The sequence below is a fragment of the Aphelocoma coerulescens genome, chromosome 30 (assembly GCF_041296385.1).
Source record: "Aphelocoma coerulescens isolate FSJ_1873_10779 chromosome 30, UR_Acoe_1.0, whole genome shotgun sequence".
Lineage (NCBI taxonomy): Eukaryota > Metazoa > Chordata > Aves > Passeriformes > Corvidae > Aphelocoma > Aphelocoma coerulescens.
This window is the reverse complement of record NC_091043.1, coordinates 1348212-1360626: the sequence shown is the minus strand read 5'-3', so window position 1 is coordinate 1360626 and position 12415 is coordinate 1348212. Positions and strand designations below refer to the sequence as shown.

Here is a 12415-nt window from a genome sequence, read left to right as displayed (position 1 = left end):
TCGGATTTTTTCTTTTTTCTTTTTTTTCTGAGATTTTGGGTTTTTTTCAGATTTTTTAGGGGTTTTAGGATTTTTTTTTTTAGGATTTTTTAGGGTTTTTCGGGGTTTTTTAGTTTTTTTTCATTTTTTTCGGTTTTTTTCAGGTTTTTTTTCAGGTTTTTTTCAGGTTTTTTTCTTTTTTCCCCATTTTTTTCCTCTTTTTTCCGTTTTCCCTTTTTTTCGTTTTTTTCAGGTTTTTTAGGATTTTTTGGGGGATTTTTCTGGGGTTTTTTTAGGATTTTTTCAGGTTTCTTCTAGGGTTTTTTCAGTTTTTTTCAGTTTCTTTCCAGATTTTTCCAGTTTTTTTCAGTTTTTTTTCTTTATTTTCCAGATTTTTTCGGTTTTTTCAGTTTTTCCCGGTTTTTTCGGATTATTTCTATTTTTTGACATTCTTTATTTTGTTTTTTCAGGGCCTTTTTCGCCTTTTAAAGTGATTTTTTTTCTCTCATTTTCCCCTCTTTTCCCCAAGATTTTTTCACCTTTTTTTCACCTTTTTTTCGGATTTTTAACTCTTTTTAAATTTTTTTTCGCTATTTTTTTGGTTTTTAGGGTTTTTTCAAGGGTTTTTGGGGTCGGTGGCCTCACCTGTCCTCCGGTAGCCCAGCACCTGCGGGCAAGGGACGCTCAGCGAGTCCTCGCCCACCTCCAGCTCCAGCCGGGCCTGGGGGCAGCGCCCGCCCAGCACCTGCGCGGCCGCGTCTGCGTTTTGGGGTGAAAAAAGGCGATTTTGGGGTTTTTTTACCCAGCCCAGGCACCCCCGAGCTCAGGGAACCCCTGGAAGGGGCCGAAGGGACCCCAAAATCGGATTTTTTGGGGGGATTGGGAAGGGTTTTTTGGAGTCTCTGAGGATTTGGGGGTTGGGGCCACCTAAAGGTGCCTCCGGCTCTGATTTGGGGTGAAAAAAGGCGATTTTGGGGTTTTACCCAGCCCAGGCACCCCCGAGCTCAGGGAACCCCCGGGAGGGGCCGAAGGGACCCCAAAATCGGATTTTTTGGGGGGGTTGGGAAGGGTTTTTTGAGGTCTCTGAGGATTTGGGGGTTGGGGCCACCTAAAGGTGCCTCCGGCTCTGATTTGGGGTGAAAAAAGGCGATTTTGGGGTTTTACCCAGTCCAGGCACCCCCGAGCTCAGGGAACCCCTGGAAGGGGCCGAAGGGACCCCAAAATCGGATTTTTTGGGGGGGTTGGGAAGGGTTTTTTGGGGAGGATTTGTGGGTTTCAGGTGTTTGGAGCCCCAGAACTCTGATTTGGGGTGAAAAAAGGCGATTTTGGGGGTTTTTACCCAGCCCAGGCACCCCCGAGCTCAGGGAACCCCCGGGAGGGGCTGAAGGGACCCCAAAATCGGATTTTTTGGGGGGGTTGGGAAGGGTTTTTTGGGGTCTCTGAGGATTTGGGGGTTGGGGCCACCTAAAGGTGCCTCCGGCTCTGATTTGGGGTGAAAAAAGGCGATTTGGGGTTTTTTTACCCAGCCCAGGCACCCCCGAGCTCAGGGAACCCCCGGGAGGGGCCGAAGGGACCCCAAAATCGGATTTTTTGGGGGGGTTGGGAAGGGTTTTTGGGGTCTCTGAGGATTTGGGGGTTGGGGCCACCTAAAGGTGCCTCCGTCTGCGTTTTGGGGTGAAAAAAGGCGATTTTGGGGTTTTTTAGCCAGCCCAGGCACCCCCGAGCTCAGGGAACCCCCGAGAGGGGCCAAAGGGACCCCAAAATCTGATTTTTTGGGGGGGTTGGGAAGGGTTTTTTGGGGAGGATTTGGGGGTTTAGGGAGTTTGGAGCCCCAGAACTCTCATTTGGGGTGAAAAAAGGCGATTTTGGGTTTTTTTTACCCAGCCCAGGCACCCCCGAGCTCAGGGAACCCCCGAGAGGGGCCAAAGGGACCCCAAAATCGGATTTTTTGGGGGGATTGGGAAGGGTTTTTTGGGGTCTCTGAGGATTTGGGGGTTGGGGCCACCTAAAGGTGCCACAGGCTCTGATTTGGGGTGAAAAAAGGCGATTTTGGGGTTTTACCCAGTCCAGGCACCCCCGAGCTCAGGGAACCCCCGGGAGGGGCTGAAGGGACCCCAAAATCGGATTTTTGGGGGGGGTTGGGAAGGGTTTTTTGGGGTCTCTGAGGATTTGGGGGTTGGGGCCACCTAAAGGTGCCACAGACTCTGATTTGGGGTGAAAAAAGGCGATTTTGGGTTTTTTTAGCCAGCCCAGGCACCCCCGAGCTCAGGGAACCCCCGGGAGGGGCCGAAGGGACCCCAAAATCTGATTTTTGGGGGGGTTGGGAAGGGTTTTTGGGGTCTCTGAGGATTTGGGAGTTGGGGCCACCTAAAGGTGCCTCCGGCTCTGATTTGGGGTGAAAAAAGGCGATTTTGGGGTTTTTTAGCCAGCCCAGGCACCCCCGAGCTCAGGGAACCCCTGGGAGGGGCCGAAGGGACCCCAAAATCGGATTTTTTGGGGGTCTGGGAAGGGTTTTTTGGGGAGGATTTGTGGGTTTAGGGAGTTTGGAGCCCCAGAACTCTGATTTGGGGTGAAAAAAGGCGATTTTGGGGTTTTTTACCCAGCCCAGGCACCCCCGAGCTCAGGGAACCCCCGGGAGGGGCTGAAGGGACCCCAAAATCGGATTTTTTGGGGGGGTTGGGAAGGGTTTTTTGGGGAGGATTTGGGGGCTGGGGCCACCTAAAGGTGCCTCCGGCTCTGATTTGGGGTGAAAAAAGGCGATTTTGGGGTTTTACCCAGCCCAGGCACCCCCGAGCTCAGGGAAACCCCTGGGAGGGGCCGAAGGGACCCCAAAATCGGATTTTTTGGGGGGGTTGGGAAGGGTTTTTTGGGGTCTCTGAGGATTTGGGGGTTGGGGCCACCGAAAGGTGCCTCCGGCTCTGATTTGGGGTGAAAAAAGGCGATTTTGGGGTTTTTACCCAGCCAGGGAACCCCTGGGAGGGGCTGAAGGGACCCCAAAATCGGATTTTTGGGGGTCTGAGAAGGGTTTTTGGGGAGGATTTGGGGGTTTAGGGAGTTTGGAGCCCCAGAACTCTGATTTGGGGTGAAAAAAGGCGATTTTGGGGTTTTTTAGCCAGCCCAGGCACCCCCGAGCTCAGGGAACCCCCGGGAGGGGCCGAAGGGACCCCAAAATCGGATTTTTGGGGGGTCTGGGAAGGGTTTTTTGGGGAGGATTTGTGGGTTTAGGGAGTTTGGAGCCCCAGAACTCTTTATTTGGGGTGAAAAAAGGCGATTTTGGGGTTTTTACCCAGCCAGGGAACCCCTGGGAGGGGCTGAAGGGACCCCAAAATCGAATTTTTGGGGGGGCCGAAGGGACCCCAAAATCGGATTTTTTGGGGGGGTTGGGAAGGGTTTTTTGGGGTCTCTGAGGATTTGGGGGTTGGGGCCACCTAAAGGTGCCTCCGTCTGCGTTTTGGGGTGAAAAAAGGCGATTTTGGGGTTTTTACCCAGCCAGGGAACCCCTGGGAGGGGCCGAAGGGACCCCAAAATCGGATTTTTGGGGGGGTTGGGAAGGGTTTTTCGGGGAGGATTTGGGGGTTGGGGCCACCTAAAGGTGCCTCCGGCTCTGATTTGGGGTGAAAAAAGGCGATTTTGGGGTTTTTAGCCAGCCAGGGAACCCCTGGGAGGGGCCGAAGGGACCCCAAAATCGGATTTTTTGGGGGTCTGAGAAGGGTTTTTTGGGGAGGATTTGTGGGTTTAGGGGGTTTGGAGCCCCAGAACTCTGATTTGGGGTGAAAAAAGGCGATTTTGGGGTTTTTTTATCCAGCCCAGGCACCCCCGAGCTCAGGGAACCCCCGGAAGGGGCCGAAGGGACCCCAAAATCGGATTTTTTGGGGGGGTTGGGAAGGGTTTTTTGGGGAGGATTTGGGGGTTGGGGCCACCTAAAGGTGCCTCCGGCTCTGATTTGGGGTGAAAAAAGGCGATTTTGGGGTTTTACCCAGTCCAGGCACCCCCGAGCTCAGGGAACCCCCGGGAGGGGCCGAAGGGACCCCAAAATCGGATTTTTGGGGGGGCTGGGAAGGGTTTTTTGGGGAGGATTTGGGGGTTTAGGGGGTTTGGAGCCCCAGAACTCTTTATTTGGGGTGAAAAAAGGCGATTTTGGGGTTTTTACCCAGCCAGGGAACCCCTGGGAGGGGCTGAAGGGACCCCAAAATCGAATTTTTGGGGGGGCCGAAGGGACCCCAAAATCGGATTTTTTGGGGGGGTTGGGAAGGGTTTTTTGGGGTCTCTGAGGATTTGGGGGTTGGGGCCACCTAAAGGTGCCTCCGTCTGCGTTTTGGGGTGAAAAAAGGCGATTTTGGGGTTTTTAGCCAGCCAGGGAACCCCTGGGAGGGGCTGAAGGGACCCCAAAATCGGATTTTTGGGGGGTCTGGGAAGGGTTTTTTGGGGAGGATTTGTGGGTTTAGGGGGTTTGGAGCCCCAGAACTCTGATTTGGGGTGAAAAAAGGCGATTTTGGGGTTTTTAGCCAGCCAGGGAACCCCTGGAAGGGGCTGAAGGGACCCCAAAATCGGATTTTTTGGGGGGGTTGGGAAGGGTTTTTTGGGGAGGATTTGGGGGTTGGGGCCACCTAAAGGTGTCTCCGTCTGCGTTTTGGGGTGAAAAAAGGCGATTTTGGGGTTTTTACCCAGCCCAGGCACCCCCGAGCTCAGGGAACCCCCGGGAGGGGCCGAAGGGACCCCAAAATCGGATTTTTGGGGGGTCTGAGAAGGGTTTTTTGGGGAGGATTTGTGGGTTTAGGGAGTTTGGAGCCCCAGAACTCTGATTTGGGGTGAAAAAAGGCGATTTTGGGGTTTTTTTACCCAGCCCAGGCACCCCCGAGCTCAGGGAACCCCTGGAAGGGGCCGAAGGGACCCCAAAATCGGATTTTTGGGGGGGTTGGGAAGGGTTTTTTGGGGTCTCTGAGGATTTGGGGGTTGGGGCCACCTAAAGGTGCCTCCGGCTCTGATTTGGGGTGAAAAAAGGCGATTTTGGGGTTTTTACCTGGGAGGGGCCAAAGGGACCCCCCCGGGTGGATTTTAGGGGATTTTGGGGGGGGGATCCTGAGGGTCTGGGGGGGCTGATGACGTCTTGGGGGTTTTGGGGGGCTTGGGGGGGGGTTGGGCGGATTTTTAGGGGTTTTTGGGCGAATTTGGGGAGGTTTGGGGGGTTTGGGGGTATTTTGGGTGGTTTTGGATGATTTTGGGGGGGTTTGTTGGGTTTTTAGGGGGATTTGGGGGGTTTTGGGGCCCCGCCATACCCAGGATGGGGGTGCTGAAGTTCTGGAGGGATTTGGGGAGATTTTGGGTTGGTTTTGGGGTTTTTTGGGGTTTTGGGGCCCCGCCATACCCAGGACGTGGGTGCTGAAGTTCTGGGGGACTCCGGGAGGGATTTTGGGTTGGTTTTGGGGTTTTTTGGGGTTTTTGGGCCCTGCCATACCCAGGACGCGGGTGCTGAAGTTCTGGGGGGCTCCGGGAGGGATTTTTGGGTCGGTTTGGGGGGATTTTTGGGGTTTTGGGTTGGTTTTTGGGGTTTTTTGGGGTTTTGGGGCCCCGCCATACCCAGGACGCGGGTGCTGAAGTTCTGGAGGGATTTGGGGAGATTTTGGGTTGGTTTTTGGGGTTTTGGGCCCCGCCATACCCAGGACGCAGGTGCTGAAGTTCTGGGGGGCTCCGGGAGGGATTTTGGGTTGCTTTGGGGGGGATTTGGGCAGATTTTGGGTTGGTTTTGGGTTGGGTTTTGGGGTTTTGGGGCCCTGCTGTACCCAGGACAGGGGTGCTGAAGTTCTGGGGGATTTGGGGAGATTTTGGGGGGTTTTTGGGGTTTTGGGTTGGTTTTTGGGTTTTTTGGGGTTTTGGGGCCCCGCCATACCCAGGACGCGGGTGCTGAAGTTCTGGGGGGCTCCGGGAGGGATTTTGGGTTGCTTTGGGGGGGATTTGGGCAGATTTTGGGTTGGTTTTGGGTTGGGTTTTGGGGTTTTGGGGCCCTTCTGTACCCAGGACAGGGGTGCTGAAGTTCTGGGGGATTTGGGGAGATTTTGGGGGGTTTTTGGGGTTTTGGGTTGGTTTTTGGGTTTTTTGGGGTTTTGGGGCCCCGCCATACCCAGGACGCGGGTGCTGAAGTTCTGGGGGGCTCCGGGGGGCCCCCCCAGAGCCGCCCCCAGCACGAGCCCCTCGGAGCCGCGGAGCACCCGCGCCACGCCGGGGCCGGGGCCGGGGCCGGAGCCGGAGCCGGAGCCGGAATCGCGGAGCGCGGCCAGGTGGAGACGGGCCAGGGCCACCTGAGGGGACAGCGGGGACAGGGGTGGCACGGGGGGCACAGGGGGCACGGCTGGGGGGGGACAGGGGACACAGGAGGGGACACAGGGGTGACACAGGGGGTGACACAGGAGGGGACACAGGAGGGGACACAGGAGGTGACCCAGGGGTGACCCAGGGGTGACACAGGGGTGGCATAGGGGTGACACAGGAGGGGACACAGGAGGTGACCCAGGGGTGACACAGGGGTGACCCAGGGGTGACACAGGGGTGGCACAGGACACACACAGGTGACACAGGGGTGACACAGGGGGTGACACAGGAGGGGACACAGGAGGTGACCCAGGGGTGACACAGGGGTGACACAGGGGTGGCACAGGACACACACAGGTGACACAGGGGTGACACAGGGGGTGACACAGGAGGTGACACAGGGGTGACACAGGGGTGACACACAGGACACACAGGAGGTGACCCAGGGGTGACACACAGGTGACACAGGGGTGACACAGGTGACACACGGACGTCACACAGGTGACACACAGGTGACACAGGGGTGACACACAGGTGACACAGGGGTGACACAGGTGACACACGGACGTCACACAGGTGCCACCTCCAGGCCGCGTCCCTCGCAGGCGGCCGCAAGGAGCTCGGGGCTGGCCCTCAGCTGGGGACACTGCGGGTCCTGGGGCAGCGTCTGCGACAGGGAGGGGACAGGGAGAGGGGACAGGGAGAGGGGACAGGGAGAGGGACAGGGAGAGGGACAGGGAGAGGGGACAGGGAGAGGGGACAGGGAGAGGGACAGGGAGGGGACAGGGAGAGGGACAGGGAGAGGGGACAGGGAGAGGGACAGGGAGAGGGACGGGGAGAGGGGACAGGGAGAGGGGAGAGGGGAGAGGGGAGAGGGGAGGGGACAGGGAACAGGGAGGGGGAGAGGAAGGGGGGACAGGGAGAGGGACAGGGGAGGGGACGGGGAGAGGGGACGGGGAGAGGGACGGGGAGAGGACAGGGAGGGGGACAGGGACAGGGACAGGGACAGGGACAGGGACAGGGGAGAGGGGAGAGGGGAGAGAGACGGGGAGAGGGGCAGGGAGAGGGACAGGGAAGAGGGGACAGAGGAGAGGGGACAGGGGAGAGGGGACAGGGGAGAGGGACAGGGAGGGGGACGGGGAGAGGGACGGGGAGGGGACAGGGAGGGGGACAGGGGAGAGGGGCAGGGGAGAGGGACAGGGAGGGGACAGGGACAGGGACAGGGACAGGGGAGAGGGGAGAGGGGAGAGAGACGGGGAGAGGGGCAGGGAGAGGGACAGGGAAGAGGGGACAGAGGAGAGGGGACAGGGGAGAGGGGACAGGGGAGAGGGGACAGGGGAGAGGGGCAGGGAGGGGGACAGGGAGGGGACATGGAGAGGGGACAGGGAGAGGGGACGGGGAGAGGGGACAGGGAGAGGAACAGGGAGAGGGGAGAGGGGAGAGGGGACGGGGAGAGGGACGGGAGAGGGGAGAGGGATGGGGAGAAGCGAGAGGGGAGAGGGGAGAGGGGAGAGGGGAGGGGACAGGGGACAGGGAGGGGGAGAGGGAAGGGGGGACAGAGAGGGGACAGGGGAGGGGACAGGGGAGAGGGGACAGGGAGAGGGACGGGAAGAGGACAGGGAGGGGGACAGGGAGGGGGACAGGGGAGAGGGGACGGGGAGAGGGACAGGGACAAGGACAGGGGAGAGGGACCGGGAGGGGAACAGGGACAGGGACAGGGACAGGGACAGGGACAGGGACAGGGACAGGGACAGGGACAGGGGAGAGGGGAGAGAGACGGGGAGAGGGGCAGGGAGAGGGATAGGGAGGGGACAGGGAGAGGGACGGGGAGAGGGACAGGGAGGGGGACAGGGGAGAGGGTCGGGCCTGCCCAGCCCTCCCTCCATCCGTCCATCCCTCTGTCCATCCCTCCCCTCCGTCCATCCCTCCCCGTGTCCATCCCTCCATCCCTCCCTCCCTCTGTCCATCCCTCCCTCCTTCCATCCCTCCCTCTGTCCCTCCCTCCGTCCATCCCTCTGTCCCTCCCTCCTGTCCATCCCTCCCTCTGTCCCTCCCTCTCTCCATCCCTCTGTCCACCCTCCTGTCCATCCCTCCCTCCGTCCATCCCTCTGTCCCTCCCTCCTGTCCATCCCTCCCTCTGTCCCTCCCTCTCTCCATCCCTCTGTCCACCCCTCTGTCCCTCCCTCCTGTCCATGCCTCCCTCTGTCCATCCCTCTGTCCACCCTCCTGTCCCTCTCTCCCTCCGTCCGTCCCTCCGTCCATCCCTCTGTCCATCCCTCTGTCCCCCCTCCCCCTCTCTCCCTCCCCGCCCCTCTCCCCACCTCATTCCGGGGGTCTCTCCCGCTGGAGATCAGATACGGCAGCACCCGGCACAGCGCTGGGGACACCCGGGGGACACCCAGGGGGACACGGGGGGGACAGAGGGGGGACACCCAGGGGGACACCCAGGGGACACGAGGAGGACACAGAGGGGACACCCAGAGGACACCCAGGGGACACCCAGGGGACAGAGGGGGAGACACCCAGGGGACACCCAAGGGACACGGAGGGCACACCCAGAGGACACCCACAGGACACCCGGGGGACACCCAGGGGACACCCAGGGGACACCCAGAGGACACCCAGGGGACACGGGGAGGACACAGGGGGGACACCCAGGGGACACCCGGGGGACACCCAGGGGACACCCAGAGGACACCCAAGGGACAGACAGGGGACACCCAGGGGGACACGGAGGGGACACCCAGAGGACACCCAAGGGACAGACAGGGGACACCCAGGGGACACCCAGAGGACACCCAGGGGGACACGGAGGGGACACCCAGAGGACACCCAGGGGACACCCAAGGGACAGACAGGGGACACCCAGGGGACACCCAGAGGACACGGGGAGGACACAGAGGGGACACCCAGGGGACACCCGGGGGCACCCAGGGGACACCCAGAGGACACCCAGGGGACACCCAGAGGACACCCAAGGGACACCCAGGGGACACCCAAGGGACACCCAAGGGACACCCAGGGGACACCCAGAGGACACCGAGGGGACACCCAGGGACACCCAGAGGACACCCAGGGGGACACGGGGGGGACAGAGGGGGGGACAAGGGGGGGTCCATCAGTGTCGCCTCCGAGCGTGGCCCCTCCCGCAGGACCCCGAACACCCAACTGCGGGGGGGGGCGGGTCAAAGCCCGGTTTGGGCACCCAAAATCCCCCTTTTTTTTTGCAGGAAAATCCCTGGATTTTGGGGCTCAATCCCCAATTTTCAGGGCGTTTTTCCCTCCTCGGGACTTGACCCCCCTCCCCCTTTTTTTAGGGTCAATCCCCTTCCTTTTTGGGGCCAATCCCCCTTTTTTTGGGGTCTCCACACCCCCAGAGGGTTCAAAACCTTGGTGGGGGGTGGGGAGACAAATTCCCTCTTTTTGGGTCGAATTTCTCCTTTCTTGGGGTGATTTCAGGAAATTTCAGGGCAATTTCAGGCCGATTTGGGATGATTTTGGGCCATTTTGGGGCATTTTCAGGCTGGTTTGGGGCAATTCCAGGTCTTTTGGGGGTGAATTCAGGCCAGTTTGGGGGGATTTCGGGATGTTTGGGGTTGTTTTCAGGCAGTTTTGGGGCAATTTCAGGCATTTCGGGGCAATTTCAGGCCATTTGGGGGTGATTTCAGGCTGTTTTGGGAGGATTTGGGGAGATTTCAGGCAGTTTGGGGGCAATTTCAGGCCGATTTGGGGTGATTTAGGGCCATTTTGGGGCAATTTTAGGCAGTTCGGGGCAATTTCAGACCATTTGGGGATCATTTCACGCAGTTTTGGGGCAATTTTGGGCAGGTTTGGGACCGTTTCAGGCCGGTTTGGGCTGCTCGGCCCAGCACCTCTCCCAGCCCTCCCCCCAAACTTCCCTCCCTGCCTCAGTTTCCCTTTTCCCATTTCCCTCCATTCCCCCCCCCCCAAAACTCCACCCCCCCGGGTGTGGGGTGACCCCAACTCACTCTGGAGCCAAATGGCGAGGGGGGGGCAGCCCATGGCACGGCCGGAGGGGACACGGTGGCCCAGGAGGGGACGCGGTGGCCCAGGAGGGGACGCGGTGGCCCCACGGAGCCAGCGGTAAAGGGGAAGTGGCCTCGACCGGCCTCGACTGGCCCCGAGCCACCGGCCGGCCCCAAAAACCGCTTCCCTCCCCCCCCCCCCAGTCCTTCCCTCTCCGCACCGGGCTGAGGCCGGTGGTCACTCGTGGCGTGGAATGGCCGGGCTGGGGTGGCCATGGGTGGACACTCGGAGCTGATCCCAAAGGATCGGATGGTGGAGGGAATGACCCTACAGTCCCATCCCTGCTGGACACCTGGACCCCTGTCCGGACACACTGACCCCACAATCCCATCCCTGTCCGGACACACTGACCCCTGTCCGGACACACTGACCCCACAATCCCATCCCTGTGCGGACACACTGACCCCTGTCCGGACACACTGACCCCACAATCCCACCCCTGTCCGGACACCTGGACCCCTGTCCGGACACACTGACCCCACAGTCCCACCCCTGCTGGACACTTGGACCCCTGTCCGGACACACTGACCCCACAATCCCATCCCTGTCCGGACACACTGACCCCACAATCCCATCCCTGCCGGACACACTGACCCCTGTCTGGACACACTGACCCCACAATCCCATCCCTGCCGGACACCTGGACCCCTTCCCAGACACACTGACCCCACAATCCCACCCCTGCTGGACACACTGACCCCTGTCCGGACACACTGACCCCACAACCCCATCCCTGCTGGACACCTGGACCCCTGTCCGGACACACTGACCCCACAATCCCATCCCTGCCGGACACACTGACCCCTGTCTGGACACACTGACCCCACAATCCCATCCCTGCCGGACACACTGACCCCTGTCCGGACACACTGACCCCACAACCCCACCCCTGTCCGGACACTTGGACCCCACTTCCCAGAACCCCCCCTGGACAAATCCCTGTCCGACCCACCCCGTGTCCCTTCCCAAAATCCCGGAATTCCCTTCCTGTAATCCCGAAATTCCCTTCCCAAAATCCTGGAATTCCCTTCCCAAAATCCCGGAATTCCCTTTTCAAAATCCCGAAATTCCCTTCCCGTAATCCCGGAATTCCCGTCCCCAAATCCCGGAATTCCCTTCCTAAAATCCCAGAATTCCCTTCCCGTAATCCCGGAATTCCCTTCCTGCCGGACTCATCCCTGCTCGGACACCTGGATCCGTCCCAGGGATCCAACCCAAGTGTCCGGCCTTGACCTCTGCCCCCGGCCGGACATTCGCGGCCTTTTCCTGGAATTCCGTGCCAAGCCCGGACATTCGGGGCCCTTTCCCGTAAAATCCCCCTCTGGAGCTCATCTTCATCCTCATCCTCATCCTCATCCTCGTTTATTGTCCCTCCCGGGCGGGAAGAAGCATAAATTAACGGGATTTGGGGTTTGGGGGTCATCGGGGGAGGCGGATTCGGGGCGGCCACGTCAGCAATAATCCGAATAATCCTCGTCCACGTAATTGGCGGGAAACCACCCGACCTGGGGAGAGGGGACGGGTCAGGGCAGGGGGCAGCGGCGTGGGGCGACCCCACTGACCCCACTGACCATGTGGGGTGGGGATGGGGTAAGGGGGCGTGGAGTGACCCCACTGACCATGTGGGGTGGGGGGCAGGGGTGTGGGGTGACCCCACTGACCCCACTGACCATGTGGGGGGGGCAGCGGCTTGGGGTGACCCCACTGACCCCACTGACCATGTGGGGTGGGGGGCAGCGGCGTGGGGTGACCCCACTGACCATGTGGGGTGGGGGACAGGGGTGTGGGGTGACCCTACTGACCCCACTGACCATGTGGGGTGGGGTCAGGGGTGTGGGGTGACCCCACTGACCCCACTGACCATGTAGGGTGGGGATGGGGTAAGGGGGCGTGGAGTGACCCCACTGACCATGTGGGGAGGGGGGCAGAGGTGTGGGGTGACCCCACTGACCCCACTGACCATGTGGGGTGGGGGGCAGCGGCGTGGGGTGACCCCACTGACCATGTGGGGTGGGGGACAGGGGTGTGGGGTGACCCTACTGACCCCACTGACCATGTGGGGTGGGGTCAGGGGTGTGGGGTG

General features: G+C 60.0%; 2 protein-coding genes across 2 annotated transcripts in view; both read right to left on the bottom strand.

Moving 5' to 3' along the window:
• Window positions 1–10481, bottom strand: part of LOC138100141 (adhesion G protein-coupled receptor E3-like) — a 33922-nt gene extending 23441 nt beyond the window's left edge. The window contains exons 1-5 of the mRNA XM_068997866.1: window positions 10275–10481; window positions 8607–8662; window positions 6869–6952; window positions 6098–6275; window positions 625–738 (exon numbers count right to left, since the gene is read on the bottom strand). Of these exons, the coding sequence (XP_068853967.1) occupies window positions 625–738; window positions 6098–6275; window positions 6869–6952; window positions 8607–8662; window positions 10275–10308 (466 nt within the window). The 5' untranslated portion in view covers window positions 10309–10481. The remainder of the gene's footprint in view (window positions 1–624; window positions 739–6097; window positions 6276–6868; window positions 6953–8606; window positions 8663–10274) is intronic.
• Window positions 10482–11712: 1231 nt separating this feature from the next.
• Window positions 11713–12415, bottom strand: part of VAV1 (vav guanine nucleotide exchange factor 1) — a 33978-nt gene continuing 33275 nt past the window's right edge. Inside the window, exon 27 of the mRNA XM_068997905.1 lies at window positions 11713–11837. Coding sequence (XP_068854006.1) covers window positions 11784–11837 — 54 coding nt within the window. The 3' untranslated portion in view covers window positions 11713–11783. The remainder of the gene's footprint in view (window positions 11838–12415) is intronic.